Raw genomic sequence first — 21,849 nt, forward strand, 5'->3', positions numbered from 1 at the left:
AAAAAGTAGCGGTATGCATGAAATAAATGTTCATGCATAACAGGTGTTTAATTTTACCCCGATCATGCTTCCATAGTTTACAGAAAATATATCAACTAGGCCATTGTGCATGCAAAGATCATACCAAATGTGCTTTGACAGAATAGCGGAAATGATGACAATGTCATCTGATGCAAGATATTTAATTTTTCAATGGCCAAAAAATACCATAAACTGATCGGATATTGTGCATGGAATGCTAAATTACATGTGAATTTATGAATTCTTAATTAAAGTATGACAACGCTAAAGACTGCATGGAATTTGTGATTCATTTAGAATTTATCATTAGTAGGTCAGTGTTTACGATACATGCACAATTTATAGCGATGACGCAACCAGTGTTATAATGTAATGATCAAATTTATTTTACATGGAATACATACGTTTTAATTCCCTTAATTCTTAAATGTGAAATTCCATCTTTAATCACTAAAGAAAACCATTCTTCGTCTGCAAAATTTGTCTGCGCAAGATTACCGGATTTAACTGTATTTCCAAAGTTTTAACCCTGATAACTTATCATTGGCCTCAATGATGTATCACACCGATGAACATAATGCATTTTCAAGTACAGACAATGGCAGAGGAGTAATCATTTATGCAAAAGAAGAGTATAACATTTCTTCAAATCAGTATTTTAATTCATTGTATCACGATGCTACATGCATGCTAAATACTGTAATTGTTGGAGGCATATACACACCCCAGGAAACCCGATACCTTGCGCCTTGCGGGTCGTGTAATACCATAGGGGACAGTGCTGTGCATTTGGCATGAACTTACATAGGGTAAGTAAAATGGAAAAATTAAATTTTTTCTAAGTCCAATTTGAAACAACTGTTGTATTAACATTGATAACAAAGGTATTGGCCTACATGCAGAAAAAATCCTGACAAATTTTCTTTAAAAAATGAGCGAAATGTGGCTCCCTGAAGTAGAAGATCAGGCAAAACAGGCCATGTTCAGGCATTTAGGGAGAAAAAACTGCTTTAATTTGCAAGGCCACTACAATTATTAAAGGATTTATACAAACTTTCACGTGTCTTCCATAACCTTTCAGCAGGGTTTCTCCAGAAAACTATTGTGGAGAAATTTGCGTTTTAATGACCATGTTGGGAAATTATTGATACCATCTGGGGAAGACCAGGAAACCATATGTGGGCAGTGACTTATTATTCTTTTCGTGACAAACAAACCATAATTTTCAGCCATTTTAATTCAATTTCGTTGCTTTGTAGAGGCCTATAGTAAGTGTATGTGGGCACATATGCATACAAATGTACTTTTAATGCTTTTAATACATACAATAATATTATTTGGCTTTCATCCAACATCATTTAGAAACGTGAATCCTTTGTCTTATATATAATGGGGTTATTCAATGTACACTTTAAGATATGTAAAAAAGCTATCACAATTCTAAACAATTCTTAGTGTTGCCCCCCCCCCCCCCCCCCCAAACACACACACATTATTATACCGCCACAAAGTTCTGTTTGGGGGCTATATAGCTATATAGAAATCAGTTTTTCTCGACGTCCCTGTCCCCAGTATGTTACGTCCGTCCGATTTTTGTCCGTTTGTCCGCCTGATTTATTTTCGTGAAATAAATTTTGAACAAATGAACATACAACATTCAAACTTAATATGTGATGCAACCTTATAGCTTTATATATATACCCCCACCGTCTTTAAGTCACTAGGTCATAGGTCAAGGTCACTAATCTCTTATAGAAAACTTATCATAGACTGTATAATGGAAGTGCTAACCACCTACAAGCCTTCAAAATTCATATATTGATGCACATCAATTAGTTTTACAGTTCAAATCCAGTGTAGATCACAAGGTCAAATGTCAATGTCACTTCAACTCTAATAGAAAACTTTAATGTTGTCTTCAGAACAAAATGCTTCCATCTGCAATCTCAGACTTCCTATGTAGATACACCTGACCTAAATGAGTTTTACATTATCACACTACATTATTTGGCCATTAGGTCAAAGGTCACTGTGTTCTCTGATAAAGAAACATTGGCCCTTCCTGGGTTCTAAAAACCTCATATGTAGATGCATCAATGAATTTTGCGCAACACATACCGTTATGATCACAGGTGGAATGGAATGTAAATTATTAAAAATGCATACTGTAATAAAGTGAGTATAGGTAAAATGTCTTCAACATCCAAACATATTATATCATCAGAGCTATTGTTACTCTAAAATCTATCATTGTGTTAATTGTTATTGCACAAACTCAAAGACTGCTTGTGATTGTAAATTTGTTACAGCAACTAGCTGTAATATGAGCATTTATTAGTCCCAGTTTGGCTGGAAATTGCATTATTACATCTGCAAGTGGATAGACAGGAAAAGTTTGCTTTTGCACAGTGTTCCATTTCATCCTCTTAATATATCACATGCATTTAGCAAACATGCTTAGTGTTTTCTGGCGGTGTTGGTATTAATAACTTATCAAACTTCTTCTCAAAAGGTCAGATATCTATCTATCTATACTGTCTAACTCCCCTTGCGGTTATTATTGACAATATGGTGGACGAACCAGTTATCGAACACATAGGGAATTACGTTAATATTTAAACACAATAACAAAAAAACATTATGTTTTAACAAATGAGTAAAAGTTTAATCATTTAATAACGTATCTGTAAAGTTTTCCAGCAAATATCCCTCAAGAATTCATAACAATGATTAAACTTGTCTGTGAACAAGGTAAGTGTTATTCTTTAATCAACTGTACTTGTGTGGTAAAATGTATAAAATCGGTATCAACGTCATGTGTTGAAGTCTTGTTTGCGGCTATAAACTAGCAATGGCCAAATTCGTTAAAAGGGGGAGTAACAACTCAGCTCATTGAAATTAAAAGGTCAAAATCAACTATTATTTTGTTTGATAGACAATTCTTTCCAAGGCCAGTCTGTGCCGATTATGATGTTACTTAAATACGCCTAACTGTAAAATCACAGAAAACGTAAGGCAATCTAAACAAAATTAAGCGCAAGTTTAGCGACTTCATTTCAAATGAGTTTTTCTCATTATGACACTTGCCGAATTAGCACCAAAAGTCTCAGAACTCGCCACAAAAATATTTTACATAAAAACCCCATATACACTTATTAAGACATCATTTTTATGTACCTAACCAATTAATGTGTGCAACAAAGTAGTCAAGTCTTTCTTTATATTTTCCAAAATAGTGTTGGTAGAAAGAAATAAAACTGATTAATGTTGAAAAGGCACTATTGATCATATATAAGGCATTAAAAGTACAATTGAATGCATATGTGCCCACATACACTTACTGTAGGCCTCTACAAAGCAAAGAAATTGCAACAAAATGGCTGAAAAAGAATTATAGAGTCACTGCCCACATATGGTTTCCTGGTCTTCCCCAGATTGTATCAATGTTTTCCAAACATGGTCATTAAAAACGCAAATTTCTCCACAATAAATAGTTTTCTGGAGAAACCCTGCAGAGAGTTTATGGCAGACATGTGAAAGTTTGTATAAATCCTTTAATTATTGTGGTGGCTTGCAAATTAAAGCAGTTTTTTCTCCCCTGAATGCCTGAACATGGTCCGTTTTGCCCGATCTTCTACTTCAGGGAGCCACATTTCGCTCATTTTTTAAGAAAATTTGTCAGGATTTTTTCTACATGTAGGCCAATACCTTTGTTATCAATGTTAATAACAGTTGTTTCAAATTGGACTTTGAAAAAATTAATTTTTCCAATTTACTTTCCCTATGTAAGGTCATGCCAAAATGCACAGCACTGTCCCCTATGGTATTACACGACCCGCAAGGTATCTGGTTTCCTGTGGTGATACAGGAGTTCTTCTGACATTCAGGCTTGTGATATTAACTCTAATTTACTTCCTATAGGGCTGCTGAAACCAGTGACATATTAATTGCCAGTGATTTCAATTACAATTGCATAATCTGGGAGGAGCTTAATACAACTCATAAAGAGACACACCCTGAGTACAAGTTTATTGAGTTTTTGAAAGACAATTACCTAGTCCAGCATGTGAGACATTTCATGAGATGTGGAAATGAAAACACTAAAATCAACCCTGATTTCGTCATTACCAAGTTGGAGCAAAGTGTTTATAATATCGATATTTGGCAACCCTAGGTTGTAGTGATCACGTTATTATGCCCCCCTTCGAAGAAGAGGGGGTATATTGTTTGCACATGTTGGTCCGTCCGTATGTCCGTCCACCTGATGGTTTCCGGATGATAACTCAAGAATGCTTAGGCCTAGGATCATGAAACTTCATAGGTACATTGATCATGACTCGCAGATGACCTCTAATGATTTTGAGGTCACTAGGTCAAAGGTCAAGGTCACAGTGACCCGAAATAGTAAAATGGTTTCCGGATAATAACTCAAGAACCCTTATGCTTAGGATCATGAAACTTCATAGGTACATTGATCATGACTCGCAGATGACCTATAATGATTTACAGGTCACTAGGTCAAAGGTCAAGGTCACAGTGACCCGAAATAGTAAAATGGTTTCCAGATGATAACTCAATAACACTTATGCCTAGGATCATGAAACTCCATTGGTACATTGATCGTGACTAGCAGATGATCCCAATTGATTTTCAGGTCACTAGGTCAAAGGTCAAGGTCACGGTGACCCGAAATAGCAAAATGGTTTCCGGATGATAACTCAAGAACGCTTATGCCTAGGATCATGAAACTTCTTAGGTACATTGATCATGACTCGCAGATGACCCCTATTGATTTTCAGGTCACTAGGTCAAAGGTCAAGGTCACAGTGACCTGAAATTGTAAAATAGTTTCTGGACGATAACTCAAGAACACTTCTACCTATGATCATGAAACTTCATTGGTACATTGATCATGACTCGCAGATAAGCCCTATTGATTTTCAGGTCTCTAGGTCAAAGGTCAAGGTCATGGTGACTCAACTTAGAAAAATGGTTTTAGAATGATAACTCAAGAACGCTTACGCCTAGGATCATGAAACTTCATAGGTACATTGATCATGACTCGCAGATGACCCCTATTGACTTTCAGGTCACTAGGTCAAATATCACAGTGACTTGACACAGTAAAATCGTTTCTGGATGAACACTCAAGAAAGCTTACGCCTAGGATCATGAAATTTCATAGGTACATTGATCATGACTCGCAGATGACCCCTATTGATTTTCAGGTCACTAGGTCAAAGGTCAAGGTCACAGTGCCAAAAAATGTATTCACACAATGGCTGCCACTACAACTGACAGCCCCTATGGGGGGCATGCATGTTTTACAAACTGCCCTTGTATTAATATTTATGCCCCCCTTCGAAGAAGAGGGGGTATATTGCTTTGCTCATGTCGGTCGGTCGGTAGGTCGGTCGGTCGGTCCGTCCACCAGGTGGTTGTCGTATGATAAGTCAAGAATGCATACGCCTAGGATCATGAAACTTCATAGGTAGATTGATCATGACTCGCAGATGACCCCTATTGATTTTGAGGTTACTAGGTCAAAGGTCAAGGTCACGGTGACCCGAAATAGTAAAATGGTTTTCGGATGATAACTCAAGAACGCATATGCCTAGGATCATGAAACTTCATGGGTAGATTGATCATGACTTGCAGATGACCCCTATTGATTTTGAGGTCACTAGGTCAAAGGTCAAGGTCACGGTGACCCGCAATAGTAAAATGGTTTCCGGATGATAACTCAAGAATGCATACGCCTAGGATCATGACACTTCATAGGTACATTGATCGTGACTCGCAGATGACCCCTATTGATTTTCAGGTCACTAGTTTATTCTGTTTTCACACTGTCTAGTAAAGAGACTTACAAATTGAATTTTTGACACATGTTAATTCATAATGATGTATAAGCCTTTGTTTCTGTGCCAGTAAATACTATGTTTATGGAAATGACGTGAGAATTCAACATTTAAAAAACCAATGTAATATGATATGTAATATTATATGGCAACAGGACAGTTGTGATTTGCTGGGTCAATTCTATTTAGCTTGACCATCCAAGCGGTTGATAGCTTTGACAAACTGGTGGTCTGAAACATTGAGAAAATGTCACGATTCACTGACAATAAATCAAACATGTAATTCTTGCTACGCAACTTGCATTTAATTTTGTCAATTCAAATTATACATAAAAATATAATTAATTTTTAATCTGCTTGTTAATTGAAAAACAGCAACACAGTTTGTATGTATAAAACAATCTTAATACATAAATAGGATCAAGCATATAAAAATATCAACTTAGATTTAGTTTCCTTTACTGTACAGGATTTGTAAAGTTAGGTTAATATTTGTGTATTGAACAAAAATAACAACAGTGTAAAGAAAAGTTAATTTGGGGATGTTCTATCCAAACCCTGAGAGTTCAGATTTCCTCAAATGCCAAGTAAAGATTGTAAATTTCAACCCACTGGTCTGGTTAGTTTTCAGAGGCACATATAATTAACTTTTAGGCTTAGTGTCTCATTTGTACATGCATTACTGTATTAACTCCAAATCAACTAGTACAAGTGGTAGGCCAGTATTACATGGACTGGTGTTCACTGTTTACACAGTTTCACAACCACATCTGATACTGGTCAGTATCATGGCAAGTGGCCAAAGTTGGGAGTGGAATTAATGGTCTATTACATAACTGACTTCTGTGTGTGGTAAACACAAGATACTGGTCATGTGGTCAAGTTGCACTTATATACATTTGCCCAATACACAACACTAGCCTTGGCTATTTTTAATCAGATTGCATTGCTATCTATGGTGGTCATTGACTAGGGGAGTTAACTGCTATAAATAACATGTTTCATTACCATTAATAAATAAAACATAACAAATTGTATGCACGTTTCACATATTGTCAAATAAGTCAAAATGTGTGAAAGGAATCCAAAAAATCAAAGACTCAATCATATAATGGATATAATTGATTAGTATAGGTCCTGATTGGTTTTTGCACTATTAATTGGATACATTTCACAGGTCATTGACATACAGTGACAAAAAACATATTCACACAATGGCTGTCACTACAACGGAGAGCCCATATGGGGGGCATGCATGTTTTACAAACAGCCCTTGTTGATTTTATTTGTGACTGCATAACACTGTGTAGTTCTTATGAATGATATTTATAAAGGAGGTGTGACAAAATTGGATAAACCTCCGATTCGGAAACCATATATTGGACTAACACTTGTACATTTTAGGGATGTCGTGTTGAAGAAATGTGGGCTATATTCACTTTTAAATATGAAGACAGTGTTAAGATATATGTCTCTAAAAGGGTCTGCAAGACAAAACCCTTATGGATTACTAATGAAACATTATTAATTTACATATTAACAGAAAACATCATGCTTTGAACAAATACTTAGCAACAAGGAGAATGGATGATTTTGAAATGTATAAACTGTACAGAAATATATCAAATGAATGTGTCAAAAAACAAAGAGAAACTATGAATGAAAAATGTCACAGAAAGTTAAAAATGAACCTACACAGTTTTGGAGGTATGTAAAAAGTAAACATATGTAAAGAGTAAAACAGAATCCTGAGTTGGGGTTTTCAATTTAAAAGCAGAAAGTGTTGAATTTAGCCAATCAGACATTGAGAAAGCAGAAGTGTTAAATGATTTTTTTCTCAACTGTGTTTACAAAAGAAAATCATGAAAACCAATGTAACAGACAAGTAACTACTAAGCAACCGTACAGATGTCCATAAAACCTGAAGCAGCAGTACTAAGATTGCTAAGTGAACTTCATGAAAGCAAATAATTGGGGCTGGACAATATTAATCCATTTCTGCTTAATAGAATGGTCAATGTGTTTGTACATGTAAAACCATCAACATTAATTTTATCAAATCTGTATCATCTGGTATAGTTTGAACTATATGAAAAGAAGCTCGAATCACCACTTTATTAAAAAAAAGAAGTAAACCCGACATAAGCAAATTACTGGTATGTAAGTCTTATGTCCATTGTGTGCAAGATGCTGGAGGAGATTATTTGTAAAGAGATTCAGGGATTTCAATAGACGCAGAATCCTGCGTTTTGACGCGAGCAAATAAAAAATGACTTGTTTTTGACGCAACCTTTTTTTCTGCCGTGCATCATTTTGACACATCGAAAATTTGACCCGTGCGTCAGTCAGTTAACATCTCGAGTTACATGGTAATAAATCCCGCTGTGCTCCTATTAAATTGAAATTAATGTTTCAGTATTTAAAACTCGGTCTATAATCGAGGGAATACCTCGGGCGTTGTTGATCTTATCTCATCTCTTCCAATACACAAGTCACCGATTATACTTCATGTAAATCAAAATGGTTTGCTTTTAGACCAACAATATGGTTTTCAAAGTGGTAGATCAACAGCACTTCAGCTTCTGAACATTATGGAAAAATGGACAGAATATATTGAATATCATCAAAGTTGGGATACAGTATATTCAGACCTGGCCAAGGCCTTGAACAAAGTGGTTCACCAAAGATTGCTTATGAAGATATACTCCTATGGAATAAATGGCACATTAATATATTGGATTTGTAGTTTTTTGTTGGGCCGTCCGCAGTGTGTATCAATTAAAGGTAACTCTTCCCAATGGAAACCAGTCGAGAGTGTAGTACATGTATCTCAAGGCATTGTCCTGGGGCCCATATTATTTAGTATCTATGTTAATGATATTCCGGATATTGCTAAAAGTAACATATGGATATTCGCAGACGACACAAAACTCTTGACAACAACAGATCAAATGAACATACTGCAGAACAATTTAAACATTCTAATTACATTGGGGTATATATAGGAGCGTTCATTCTATGAAGATAAATGTTAAGTCATTCATTACGGACATTACTACCCTGAACAGGATTATACATGTACCAATCCCTGAACAACAAGACTTTAGAATCAGTATAAGAAGAAACAGACCTTGAAGTTACCTTCACCAGAGATCTTAAATTTAGTCAACACATAAACAATAAGCTAAATTGAGCCAACAATAAACTAGCGCTGATATAAAAGAGTTTTTTGGTTACCTTGATAATTACTCCTTCTTGAGACTTATCAGTCACCATATCATATTATATAAAATACGTGGGAACCACACAAAGTTGGTCTATACAAAGTCCGCATGACGGAGGGCATAAAAAAGGACCTTTTCCTTAAACATGGGTCCGAAAACCATCCTATAGGTATCCTTAAGGTATAGTTGGGATATTTGACAAGAAGATTTGAAGCCAGTAAAAATCCCTGAAACAAATTGTCCGTTTTATAAAAAAAAAGGGTTCTCAAGGGTTTTTTTGCCATATAAAAACACCCTGCTTGATAATATCAGGTTTATTATATCAGTGCATTACATCAGTCAGGCGATGTATTTTTTAGTTCTACTTTGATTTCACTTGCACATTTTTTTATGTACATGTAACATGGAAGGTGTATCTGTTTATATTACAAGCAGGTAACTTAAATTTATGTTGTGTGATCAGGATTGGCATATTTAAAATATAAACATATTTGTGCAGAAAGCTATTAAGCATTTACTATTGCATTTAAAAAAAATGTTGTCTTAATTAGATTTTGTGTTATTATATTTTCCTCTTACATTGAAAACTCACAAACCTTAATGTATAATTTTAGATATAGCGGCAGTCTTATCATTAATTTGTCATTCCTATTTGTATTTCATCAATAATCTTCCATTGGGTTTATTGGGTCAAAAATCAATAATGTATTGACACAACTTCTTATAAACTGGCTGATTACAAATCTACTGATTACATGCCTGTTTGTATATATTAGGCCATTGTAATTTCTGTTTCAGATACACACCTCTACAGGACAGACATTCAGTCAGACGATGGCCCTGTTCCGATCATTTGTAGACGGTCTTAGCACTGTCAGTAACATGGTCGGCGCAAATATCAGCCCAAACAAGGTCACGCTTGTCAAGCCTGAAAATTACGACAGGTATGGATTGTGTGATAAAAAAAATATATACCACGTACATCAAGAAAATAATTCTGTATGAGGAACATTGTTGTACAAGTATTTTGTTCTTAGTGTCATCTGTGAATGTTTTCTTGATGGAGTGACCAACTTTGTTGCTCATGATAGTCATATCAGTATGAGTAAATAATTGTTTGCTGTGTCTTTATTGTTAAATAACTATGATAAGTATCATTTATTTGTGTATTTTTATGTATTCACAGTAAAACAGCAATCAAAAGCAGACAGTATCTAACCTTGTACAAGAAACTTGGTTGTTTTGAATGTGTCTTTTGCAATGTAGCTGCATCACCAAAATATTTCAGGTAAAACCCTAACCCTGAATTGTCTTTTAATACAGTGCTACTTTGGCTGATTTTACAGCCATTATTTACCTATAATCCTATTGGCAAAAAGTATCTTGTTGATTGTTTACCTTTCAGCTGTTTGGAAATAGAGCTGTTAAGTAAACAAATAAAGAGTTTGAAGTTGAAATATATATTTAACTGAACATAACAGAGCAACTCTTTATTAACCTTTAATAACCTTTAACCTTAATGTACCAATCAATTTGCCATTTTCAGATTATGAAAGTTTTTTAGAATATATGTGGAATAATTTCAATGAGAGGTATTTGGTTCATCTTTGAAAGAAAAAGGAACAGACACAAGAGTCTTATTGTAACTTTGTCTTTAGTTATATGTACAAAATTCACCAACTGTATTTAATTCAATATTAAATTATTTTTTCTAGCTTGTTTAGATTGACTAAAGAAGTGGAGGCTAATATACAGTATGAAGCATATGATGCCATTTTATCAGGACTGGTAAAAAACACGAGTTCTCTGTGTGATGAAGCAAAGATTCAGTCTGCCTGTGATGTCATAAGAGAGCATCCAAAGTGGAACTGCGCTCATGTGGCAGGATTTGTTGGGCTGTTTGAGACATTCCGGGATCCAGATGTCAGGAGGTCTGTATTCTAATTAAAGGTTATACAACAGATTAAAATTTAAATGCAATGGATAACAATATTGATATTCTATTATTCAATGCTCATCTTTAAATTGTAAACTGCCTGCATATTTGTTCAACTATCAAAAAATCTATCTGGTGTCCCAATGTCATCGTTTGGTATGACATCACATTTTAAAACAAAGTGTTCTTAAAAGACAACGATTGAATAAATGCGTAATGGAATTTGTTTAAAGCTGAATAAAGCTATAGGATAAACTCATGTAAATGCGATGGGTTGTTAGAAGATAAATTGGCCTGTAATGAATAAAAACTGATAATTTGGGAACTCAGTCCTTTGATAAGTAGGCCAAACTGGTCATTTAAATCTATTGTTTTTTCTTCAGTGTCATCAATAGTCCTGATAGCGTGTCAGGTGTAAGTCCGTTGATGTCTGCCGTGATTGGGCACCAGAAGCACTGCGTGCATGAGATGTTGGTTCAAGGCGCCCAGGTGGACATGGCTGACTTCAGGGGACTAACGGTGTATCACTATGCAGTCAAGCACCTGCCCGAAGTGCTAGATGTAAATTGATCTAAATTTGGTACACTCGAAACAAAATGCTGGAACTGTATGAAGTTAAAATGTACATGTTGGCAGATCCTTTTTATACGCCCATCTCTAAACAGGACTGATTGTGGGAACACCCTTGTCTAATGGGTGGGCGGATGAATGAATGTTGTGCACAATTTTATCCAAACTTCACCAAACTTTCTGGAAATTATTAATGAAATAAAATGGAGGCCAAATTGGATAACAAGCCACTTCGCACAAGGCACTTCAGAGATCTTGCCCTTTATCTGTACAAGAAATGCTAAATTCGCAGTTTCTGCTCTTTAAGATGTAGTGTTTTAATCATATCTCCATCAAACTATCTGGAAATATCTGCTAACATAAAATACATTAAATATCCATGTAGCATGTGTCAAAAACCATTTCTGGGGTTGTCTTTCAGTTTCTTTTTGACAAAGACATGCACAAGACATATGACTGGATGGACGCCAAGGGGGAGACAGCCCTCTACCAGGCGTGTCTCAACCCTCCAGAGAGGCCCAAGGGGGAAGGGCTGGAGAAAGCCGTTACTGTGGAGATGTTGCTAGGGGGTGGGGCTGACCCTGCCATCTCCAAGGACAACAAGTTGCCCATACATGTGGCTGTGGAGCTAGGAGAGTTAGAGTAAGGGAATAGTTGATGATTTGTTATCTGAAATATATATACATCTGTACAAAAAAAACCCTCCAAATTTAGGAACAATAGGGCCAAATAAGACACTGCTAAGAGAACAATATATCCATTAAACAGGCAAAATATAATATAAATGGGTAAACATGATACTTGGGTTTTTCTTTTGCATCCCTAGGAATGTATATTAAGTTGTAGATATTAATGTCTTAAAATTTACTTTTAACATACTGAATGTACCTTTAGAGTTATTGTTATGTTGTCAACATAACTTCTGTGTTTTTTGTGCCAATTAAAAATAAATGACAAGGCATTAAGGAAAAAATCTAGTGCTTTGTATGAACACGTTTCTGTTGTCAAGGTTTAATATGACTTTTTAATTCTTATTTTTTTACGATATTGAGCACATAATAACTTCAAATGGCCACTGTTTTCAGGTGTATCAGGCTGATAATTCAGAAGCATCCAGATCAGAAGGAGGCCAAAGATAACATGTACAGGGGCACACCACTGCACTGGGCGAAAACCAGAGATGTGAGAATCATGTGCTTAGTTGTGCATCCTAGCACACAGTGCTCAGTGGGAGCTTTTGTGGTCACCATGTTTGCTTTATGCGTTAAATGTGTTTAGCATTGGCTGTAGAATTTCTTATAAACAACATCTGCAAAACGGCTGGGCAGATTTGCACAAAACTTAATCAGAATTATTCTTGAGTGATGTTTTTACAGTTGTTAAAAATATTCAGGTTTTCTGCTTTATTTTAGTTACCAGAGCTTACTTAAAAATTCTTCTGCCACAAAATCACAAGGCTCAGAGGTTGAATATTGTGTATGTAGTCCTCTACTGATTCATTACCTTGATGTATAAACCTAAGGAGTTCAATGATTTTTAAAACTGATACAGCAAATTCTTTTCTCTTATCAAACATCCCATAGCTTTGATATATCTTATATGACATGGTCATTGAAACATGCAACTGAAGTCTAGGTGACTACAAGTTCCGGAGCGGTAAATTTCGGCATGTTACATGATTAAATGGTCCACTAAATATGTGTTTGAATCATGCGTGTCAGGTGTCAATAACAAAAGGATTCATTTATTTTACTCTCCCAAAATGATAAAACAGGTCTAGTTACACTGTTCATCTCCTTTTTCTCACAACTAAACAAACCTTTTCTCCCTGTAAAATTCAATTAATTGACTGTTTCACAAAAGTTAGAATACAAATTTTGTTGTAAAGTTTACTATTTGTTATAAAAGTATTTAGGTATTTTAATACTCCATGCGGTCATCTCGAAATATTGTTTCTTTGGTAATCTTGTAGTTATTTTTGTATTGTTAAATAGACTTGCTGTAAATGTGTGGATTGTTTTGAAATAAAATCGATTACTACTGTCAGATACATTTCTTAAAAAAAAAACAGATATGTTTGATGTTGTTGATAATGCATAACAATTACATAAAAATGATTTTCTGCAGAAATAGAGATCCCACAGGAAAATAGATTCTGACAATAGTTCAAAAAGTAGTTCTAGTGATATCTAAGTACAATACTTGAAGGGGATATCGAATTTTTATTGGCATTTGATTGACCTGACTTTGCTGATTGATTCCATCATCAGCATTTGTTGATAGCACTTAACTATGTGAGCTCCCTGTAACATTCTAACAAGTCATTATGTTGCATTAATCTCAGGTGAGCAACCCACTTGGCCCCCTTGGTATAAGAAGATTGCTTTGAAAAAAGGTCATCTTAGTTTACTTGTCAAACTTTTAGCAGTTTTTTTCTTTTATAAAGTTTTTATTTTGACAAAAAGAATAAACACATTTATTTGTGTGTGATTATAGATAACCATCCATATCATCATTTCAAGCAATCATAAAGATATTATCTCCTTTTCCAGTAATAATATTAGTAGCGTTCTGGAAAACATGTGCTTAATGCATGTCCGTAAAGCGCCTTCCCAGTTTACCATGTGCTACGCACATAAAGTTAGCGCAGTTGTAGCACGAGGCTCATATAACATCAAATATCAAATAAAATCCTATATATTTCTTACATTTTATGCCTACAGGTGACAGAGTTGCTATGCCAACTGGGTTGCAACGTCAACGCTTTGAGCGGCACAAACCACACACCCCTGCAGGTCATGCTGACCCACAACAGAAAAGAGCCCCTCATGGAGCTGCTCTGCTATGGGGCCGACTGCAATATAGGGGACAGCAATGGGGACACCCCTCTACATGTGGCAGTACAGGTAGGGGACTGCAATATAGGGGACAGCAATGGGGATACCCTTCTATATGTGACTGTACAGATAGGGGTAGAAGGGGACAGCAATCGGGACATTTCTCTCCATGTGGCTGCAAATGAGTGGTAGGGTACTTTAATATAGGGGACATCAATGGCACTCCCCTACATGCGGCTGTACATGAAGGGTTTTTAGGGGACTGCAATATAAAGGACATCAATGGAGACACTCCATGTGGCTGTACAGGAAGGGGACTGCAATATAAGGGACATCAATGGGGACACTCCTACATGTGATATACAGGTAGGGTTAGTACCGGACTGCAATATAGGGGACAGCAATGGGGTCACTCCTACATGTGGCTGTACAGGTAGGGGACTGCAATATAAAGGACATCAATGGGGACACTCCTGCATGTGATATGCAGGTAAGGTTAGTACGGGACTGCAACATAGGGGACAGCAATGGGGTCAATCCTACATGTGGCTGTACAGGTAGGGGACTGCAATATAAGGGACATCAATGGGGACACTCCTACATGTGATTGTACAGGTAGGGGACTGCAATATAAGGGACATCAATGGGGACACTCCTACATGTGAAATACAGGTAGGGTTAGTATGGGACTGCAATATAGGGGACAGCAATGGGGTCACTCCTACATGTGGCTGTACAGGTAGGGGACTGCAATATAAGGGACATCAATGGGGACACTCCTACATGTGATGTACATGTAAGGTTAGTATGGGACTGCAATATAGGGGACAGCAATGGGGGCACTCCTCTACATGCAGCTGTACAGTTAGGGTTAGTAGGGGACTGCAATATAAGGGACATCAATGGGGACACTCCTACATGTGATGTACAGGTAGGGTTAGTAGGAGACTAGGATTAAGTGTTTTTCTCAAGTCATCGCTTCTTGTTTACTAATGCATTTTCAGCTACTTAGAGCAATATTGCATGTACCAGTCTGTAGTTCATGTCATATTTCTATTGCTTTCGTGTGCTATATGAAAACACATTCAAGTATATTGTCAAATATAATAAATGTGGTTTGCATGATTTTCTTTTGCTCTCCTGTTCAACCCTGGTTTTCAACAGTTAAAAATAGATTGGGATATTGAGGGGGTGTCAAGCTCGTGATCAATAATAGTTTGGTTTGCATTTATCAATCATGATGAAGATTTGATAAACCATTCCTGCAAACAACACCTATTTCTGGATTGTCTTTGAAGATGGAAGGATCAAAGTCACTGTTTATAAAAGTAGAAAAACTGTGTTGATGGATTTTTAGTACTGAAGTTGTGATTTTATTGAGGATACCAGCAAAGCAAGAGTTTAATTGTATTCGGATTTGTCAGGTCTAGGTAAGTGTTACTAACTACATGTATATAATAATCTTTTCTCTCAAAAACTCAAGTTTTAATGAAGGTATTGCACTGAGAATGTGTGTGTAGGTTCTGATTTCTGGGATTTCATTTAATGCTTGCCGCATCAAGGTTGTTGTAACAAAATGGTTTCTGCTAAATAACTTGATTCTGAATAGAGATATTCATCATACATTTTTGTGTTTGATGTATACTTTAATATGGAGTGCATCTGGGCAGTCATGTTAAGGTCAATGTCAATTTTAATGGAAACAAAAAAATGCTTTCTGCTCAATAACTTAAATGCACTTGATGTATTGTTTGCCTGTAAAGTTAATACATGCATTCTTAATTAGGGATTTAATGGGACTTGAGCATTGGGTACCTATCAATGCAAGGTTAATGTCTATGTTATTAAACTGTTTCTTCTCAGTAACTTTAGTAAAAGGAGTTAGATTGCTAAACTTGTGTGTGTTGGAAGATTACATGTAGACCTTGCTTGGGATTTAAACATTATTGAAATAAAAGTCAAATTAGTGGTTTAATGTTGAAGACCTGATTTATTGTGTATTATAAGGATCAAAATCAGCACAGAATGCTCAAAGTAAACAATAATTATATGTGCTAGCAATTTATATTTTCTTAGACTGACTGTTTTGTTTGATTGGTTGATTTTCAAGTGGACTTCTACAACACCAAAACCTAAAGATTCAGTAAGTTGCCCACTTGTGTTACGTTTTTATCCCTTTTAGTCTTGGTATATTAACCACTATTCTCCTTGGCGCTGCATCTTTTTCAACTTGGCCTTTCATCATCATTCCCATAATTAACCAATAGTGCAGTTTTGGCATAGCGCTTGGGAAGGACTGTGATCATATGCAACAATTATACAAGTTTTATTCTTACAGTAAATATGTGAATACCATAAACAAAATCATGATAAACATGCCTCTTTTACATTGACAAGCCATACTCTTCCTGAATGATATTCTATGTATTTTACATCCAACGCCAATGTGAGTCCACTGTTAAAATACCAATGTCAATTTAGATGAAGATAAAGCTCAATCACATTATGATGTTATGAAATACATATCTTCGAAAATTGAACAGGTAACATAATAAACTTTCATCTTTTGTTAATGAGCTTTAAAACAGAAAACATAAAGCTGGATAATATAAATGACATTTTGTAAAACATTTGGACTTTATATTATTTATGGACGGTTTTGCTTCAATTCATATAAAGGCAAATTTACGTTTAGAAATAAAAAAATTGAAGTGTAGTTTAATGTTATCTTTTTATATTTGAAACTTAAGTGTGTTTTTTTTAACTTTACCAGAAAGTTGTCACTTTACAATATATCTTGAAATGCTGACTTGCCGGTAATCAATTACCCTACCACACAATAATTGAAGCTGCTAAGAGTTGCATTGAATATTATATACAATTAATTTTTAAAGGTTGTTTAACAACAGATACTTAATCAATAGTAGTTTAAATTCTTTCTTTAATCTTATATCATTAAAATATCAAACAGTTGTTAGATTTTTAGGTACATGTACATGTAACTATTTGTATGGTGCATTCAAATTTTGAGTATTCCTTTATTAAGTCTTTACATAAACATGCATTTGTAATCATACAGTGCTCAGAAATATGAAATTGTTATTTTACAGATAACAATCCATCTGAACAAACATGGAACGGGCTCAAATTTATAATATCTCATTTATTTTATCTTCATTTATACTTTTCTGATTTTAATTTAACCTGTATTTTAGTCACTTAAACTGTGTGTACTTTAACTGTGATTTAACTTTGAATGGGATTACTCTAATGAGTGATTAATACCTTTCATGGCAACAGCAGAACTTGACAAAACCAATAAAATACTACCTGTAAATAGTGTGTGCCCCTCCAAAATATTTGGAAACTCACATTATTCCAATTTTACACCTATCAATGCTTCTGTGTTCAGGTGTTGGAGTTTTTACATTTGTATTAATATTTTTTTCCATACTTGTTTAACCTTTCTTCAAGTTTAGTTTATAGTTTATTATAGTCTCATCCAATATTTACAATTTTCACAATGCATGTATAAAACATAAAGCTATACATATAACATTGGCCATTCATAAAATGAATTTTAAAGACTTATTTAACGCTTATCAATTTACTTTACATGACTATCATGATTATACATGGTAAAAACTACATTACCACCACCGACCCTATCAAGAATGCCATGTTGTTTCCATGATTATATTTTTGTTTTCTGAACTCTGCACTGGTTTCTAGTGATTGTTCACATACAACTTTCAGCTGAAGGCATAGCTATGAGTCTATGCATTTTTTTTTAAACACGCCATCTTTGGGTTTCTGTTCCTTTTCAAATGCAGAGCTGTCATTTGACTTTCATTTTGACTGTTTGGCTTTCAGAATTTTACATATATTTTGTATTCTTCATTTATATATTGTCAGAGTAAAAAACTATAAAAACAGATGGAAAGCATTAAACAATAAATGACCAACCCACATAATTATTTGTGTCTTTACTGGAAAAGGTGGGATGGATATTTAAGGTCTGTATTTCAGATTAAAAAAGTTTCTTTGGTTAATAAGATAATTACAAAAAATGAAGCTTGTAAAAATAACAATAAAAGCAGGCAATCATTTTCCATATACATCTTTTGATAAATAATATTTATACAATACTAAATCAGTATTGAATACCCTCTGTAGTGTATAGTATGTATTTCCCATGACTGAATAATGAAAACATTACTCTCTGACTGATGTTCTTTTTCAGACTGACGACATAGATCTAGTTCGGATTTTTGTTGTGTTTGGGGCCAACGTGAACTTGATGAATTCTACCAATCAAACACCACGACACCTAGCAGCCATTTCAAAAGGGAGAAACAAGTAAAGGCCATTAGAAAATGTGTATTTTTGGGCTCTTTAAATTTACCCTTTATTTTTTCTTTGCATGCCCTTCATATTTTTTATGCTCCCAGATCGAATGATTGTGGCATATTGTTTTTATGCCCCCGGATCGAATGATCGGGGCATATTGTTTTTGGCCTGTCTGTCTGTCTGTCATTCTGTCCCAAAACTTTAACCTTGGTTAAAGTTTTGCGATAACTTTTGAAATATTAAACATAGCAACTTGATATTTGGCATGCATGTGTATCTCATGGAGCTGCACATTTTGGGTGGTGAAGGGTCAAGGTCATCCTTCAAGGTCAAATGTCCACACACAAAAAAAACGCGCATTAGGGGGCATTGTGTTTCTGACAAATACATCTCTTGTTTCACACTATGAATTCAATTTGTTGTTTTTTAACGGAATTGTTTACATCAAAGTTGAGCATTGTCATGGTATCATCACATATTTGTCAACTTTTTTGACTTAACTGGCAGTTTCAATGTTTACATGTTGTTTAAAATGATATTTAATGTGTGAAATCTTTCAAATTTACATAATGTTCTTGTATTGTATTAGCAATCTGATTAGAAACTGGCAACATAGTAAAACTCATTCAAACATGTCTATATGAATGTATTTATGTTAGAATTACAGGTATTTGAGAATTGAAAAAGAATATTTTGTATGGCTTATGTTGCTATAAATTGTTTGTTAGTGGTTAACATTACAGACAGGACTTTTGTGGTACCTCTAAGTGTTATTGACAACTGCAACAGCTTCACAATTTACTCAGCTAATTTTTGTATATAGTTTCACATATTATATTAAAGCAATACGAAGGTCACTATGGTTACCTTATTTCAGGGACATAATCCTGCACATGTTACACATGTCAGGGGCCAAGCGATGCAAGGATACTTGTAAGGGCTGCATGGTTGGCTGCTCACCTGAGGGAACATTCAATGGGAAACCAGACGAGAAATCGAAAAACCTTTTCAAGCTTGACAAAACAGGTATGAGCAGATCATTGTACATTGATAGTAAGGGCATAGGAAAATACAGGATATGGTTTTATACATGCTTGAAAACTTTGCATAAAAAATGTGGACGTTTGTAAAAAAAAAAATCATGAAAAATATACCGTATATTGTAATCACACATTCAAAGTTAAAATTTCTCCTTTAAGTTTTCTTGTGTCTTTTAGTAAGGCTTTGCTTTAATTTTGATGAGAATTTCTTGAAATCTTGTCCAATCAGCAGAAAAATTCTCTAAGTCATTATAGTATAAAAATGCAAAATAAATGCTTCATTACGATGCTCGACTGTACTTTATTTGTGATCTTAAAAGAATTGTTTTATGGCTGGAGAAGATGCTTTCAGCTTTATTTGATGACATGCTATGCACTGCGGTCAGTTGTACAGCCAAGATGAAGAATTCCAAGGGGGATGCCGTTCTGGACTTTGTGGATGGACCTTTGGATGTAGGGGACAGGGTTAGTGAGTTAAGGTTTAACTAAACTAAATCTCAGGCTGTTTTATGGTAACACTACTGGTTTGGGAGTATTTGTTAGACAACAGTATTTGTAAGAAGTTCTATTAATTTTGTGTATTGTAACTTTTTAACACAATTTGGTATCATATACTTTCATTTTTTTTTTGTCTGCTAAAACACAGCAGATCTAAATTGTTTTTATGTTACCTGTTATTTAAACAGAAACTGACGTGGTCAATACTCAAACATTATTTTAATTATTGATTTTTGTACATTAAATACTCTAACTTTGTTGTATATAGAAAACTGAAATTCTAGTTAGCATATTAATTAACAGGAAACAAATCATATTCAGCATTATAAATTCACTGTTTGGATTTTCTCCCTATAATGGTTATACTGTCTGTGTTTCACTACTAAATTTAAAATTATATCCCGTTTAATTATGTGATTAATGCATTCAAATTTCAAGAAGAAATTGAAATTGGATATTCTGCTACACATTGCTAGTGGAAACAAACTGCAACTCTATAATATCATGCAGAAGAAGACATGTTGCACCGTAAAATAAATACAATACCGTCATTATAATGTTTCAAATAAGAAAAGTATCTTTTTAACTCGAATTTGTAAAATACTCCTGTTCAGTGTTAAATCACCTCTCTTTGCTGACCCCAAATACGGGGATGCAAAAAAATGAACTCAAGATAAATCAGTAAATTGTTCATGACATATTTCTTATTATTCACATAGTAATCTGAAAAAAAAAAAATTAGTCCGTGCAGTACTCGCTTACCAGTAGGCATAATGCACTTATGTAGTGTAATTCTGGATCAAGCCAGCAAAGATTATACAGGGTTATTCACGCTAACTGTATTTGCTTTTAGTATAGTTAGTTCAAATCTATTTATTTAGCCTATTGTTTACTTGACACTAGAGTCCTGAGTAGAACTTTTAGTGATTAGTCTTTGGAGTGAACCTTAAGAAGGAGAAACTTGCCTCAAATAAAAAAAAACCATCAAGTATGAAAGTGGTGTCCTCACAGGCTGTTCCACAATGACACTTGCCCGCATACTCAAAGGCAAAAGTGAAAAATTAAGTTAACAGGCCTATGTATGTGTGTTTCAGGTGCTGAGCCTTGATGGTGGAGGTATTCGTGGCCTGGTTCTCATCCAGATGTTGGCAGCGATAGAGGAGGCTGCAGGGTTACCTGCCCATGACCTGTTTGATTGGGTGGCTGGGACCAGCACAGGGGGACTCCTTGCTCTGGCCATTGGCGTCGGTAATTTTGCTTAAACTTTATTAGCCTAGTGCTGTGAAAGCTTGGCTTATTGCATGTGGGTAAATTTTCTCAGAATGCACAGGCTAATCTGTGACCACATAGCTAAGAAGACACTAACTGTACATGAAAAATTCGGTAAAAGTGAAAAGTATTGATTAGCCTGTGCAGACTGCACAGGCTTATTTTGGACAGCAATTTATTCTTACATTAAAACAGTTTTCTTAAAACGTGTCTCAAATTTTCAAAAATCACAAGACAGGCTGT

The 21,849-nt window shown here is 35.1% G+C and overlaps 1 protein-coding gene across 2 annotated transcripts in view; it reads left to right on the forward strand.

Annotated features, from left to right (window-relative positions):
* Positions 1 to 4,097: 4,097 nt before the first annotated feature.
* The window catches only part of LOC127865806 (85/88 kDa calcium-independent phospholipase A2-like), a 29,534-nt gene continuing 11,782 nt past the window's right edge, over positions 4,098 to 21,849 (forward strand). For both annotated transcript variants that reach the window (XM_052405822.1, XM_052405823.1), the window contains exons 1-12: positions 4,098 to 4,163; positions 9,905 to 10,050; positions 10,293 to 10,394; positions 10,822 to 11,037; positions 11,426 to 11,603; positions 12,034 to 12,254; positions 12,698 to 12,794; positions 14,336 to 14,518; positions 18,693 to 18,808; positions 19,677 to 19,825; positions 20,192 to 20,304; positions 21,432 to 21,585. In XM_052405822.1, coding sequence (XP_052261782.1) covers positions 4,113 to 4,163; positions 9,905 to 10,050; positions 10,293 to 10,394; positions 10,822 to 11,037; positions 11,426 to 11,603; positions 12,034 to 12,254; positions 12,698 to 12,794; positions 14,336 to 14,518; positions 18,693 to 18,808; positions 19,677 to 19,825; positions 20,192 to 20,304; positions 21,432 to 21,585 — 1,726 coding nt within the window. In that variant the 5' untranslated portion in view covers positions 4,098 to 4,112. The remainder of the gene's footprint in view (positions 4,164 to 9,904; positions 10,051 to 10,292; positions 10,395 to 10,821; positions 11,038 to 11,425; positions 11,604 to 12,033; positions 12,255 to 12,697; positions 12,795 to 14,335; positions 14,519 to 18,692; positions 18,809 to 19,676; positions 19,826 to 20,191; positions 20,305 to 21,431; positions 21,586 to 21,849) is intronic.

The sequence above is a fragment of the Dreissena polymorpha genome, chromosome 2 (assembly GCF_020536995.1).
Source record: "Dreissena polymorpha isolate Duluth1 chromosome 2, UMN_Dpol_1.0, whole genome shotgun sequence".
NCBI lineage: Eukaryota > Metazoa > Mollusca > Bivalvia > Myida > Dreissenidae > Dreissena > Dreissena polymorpha.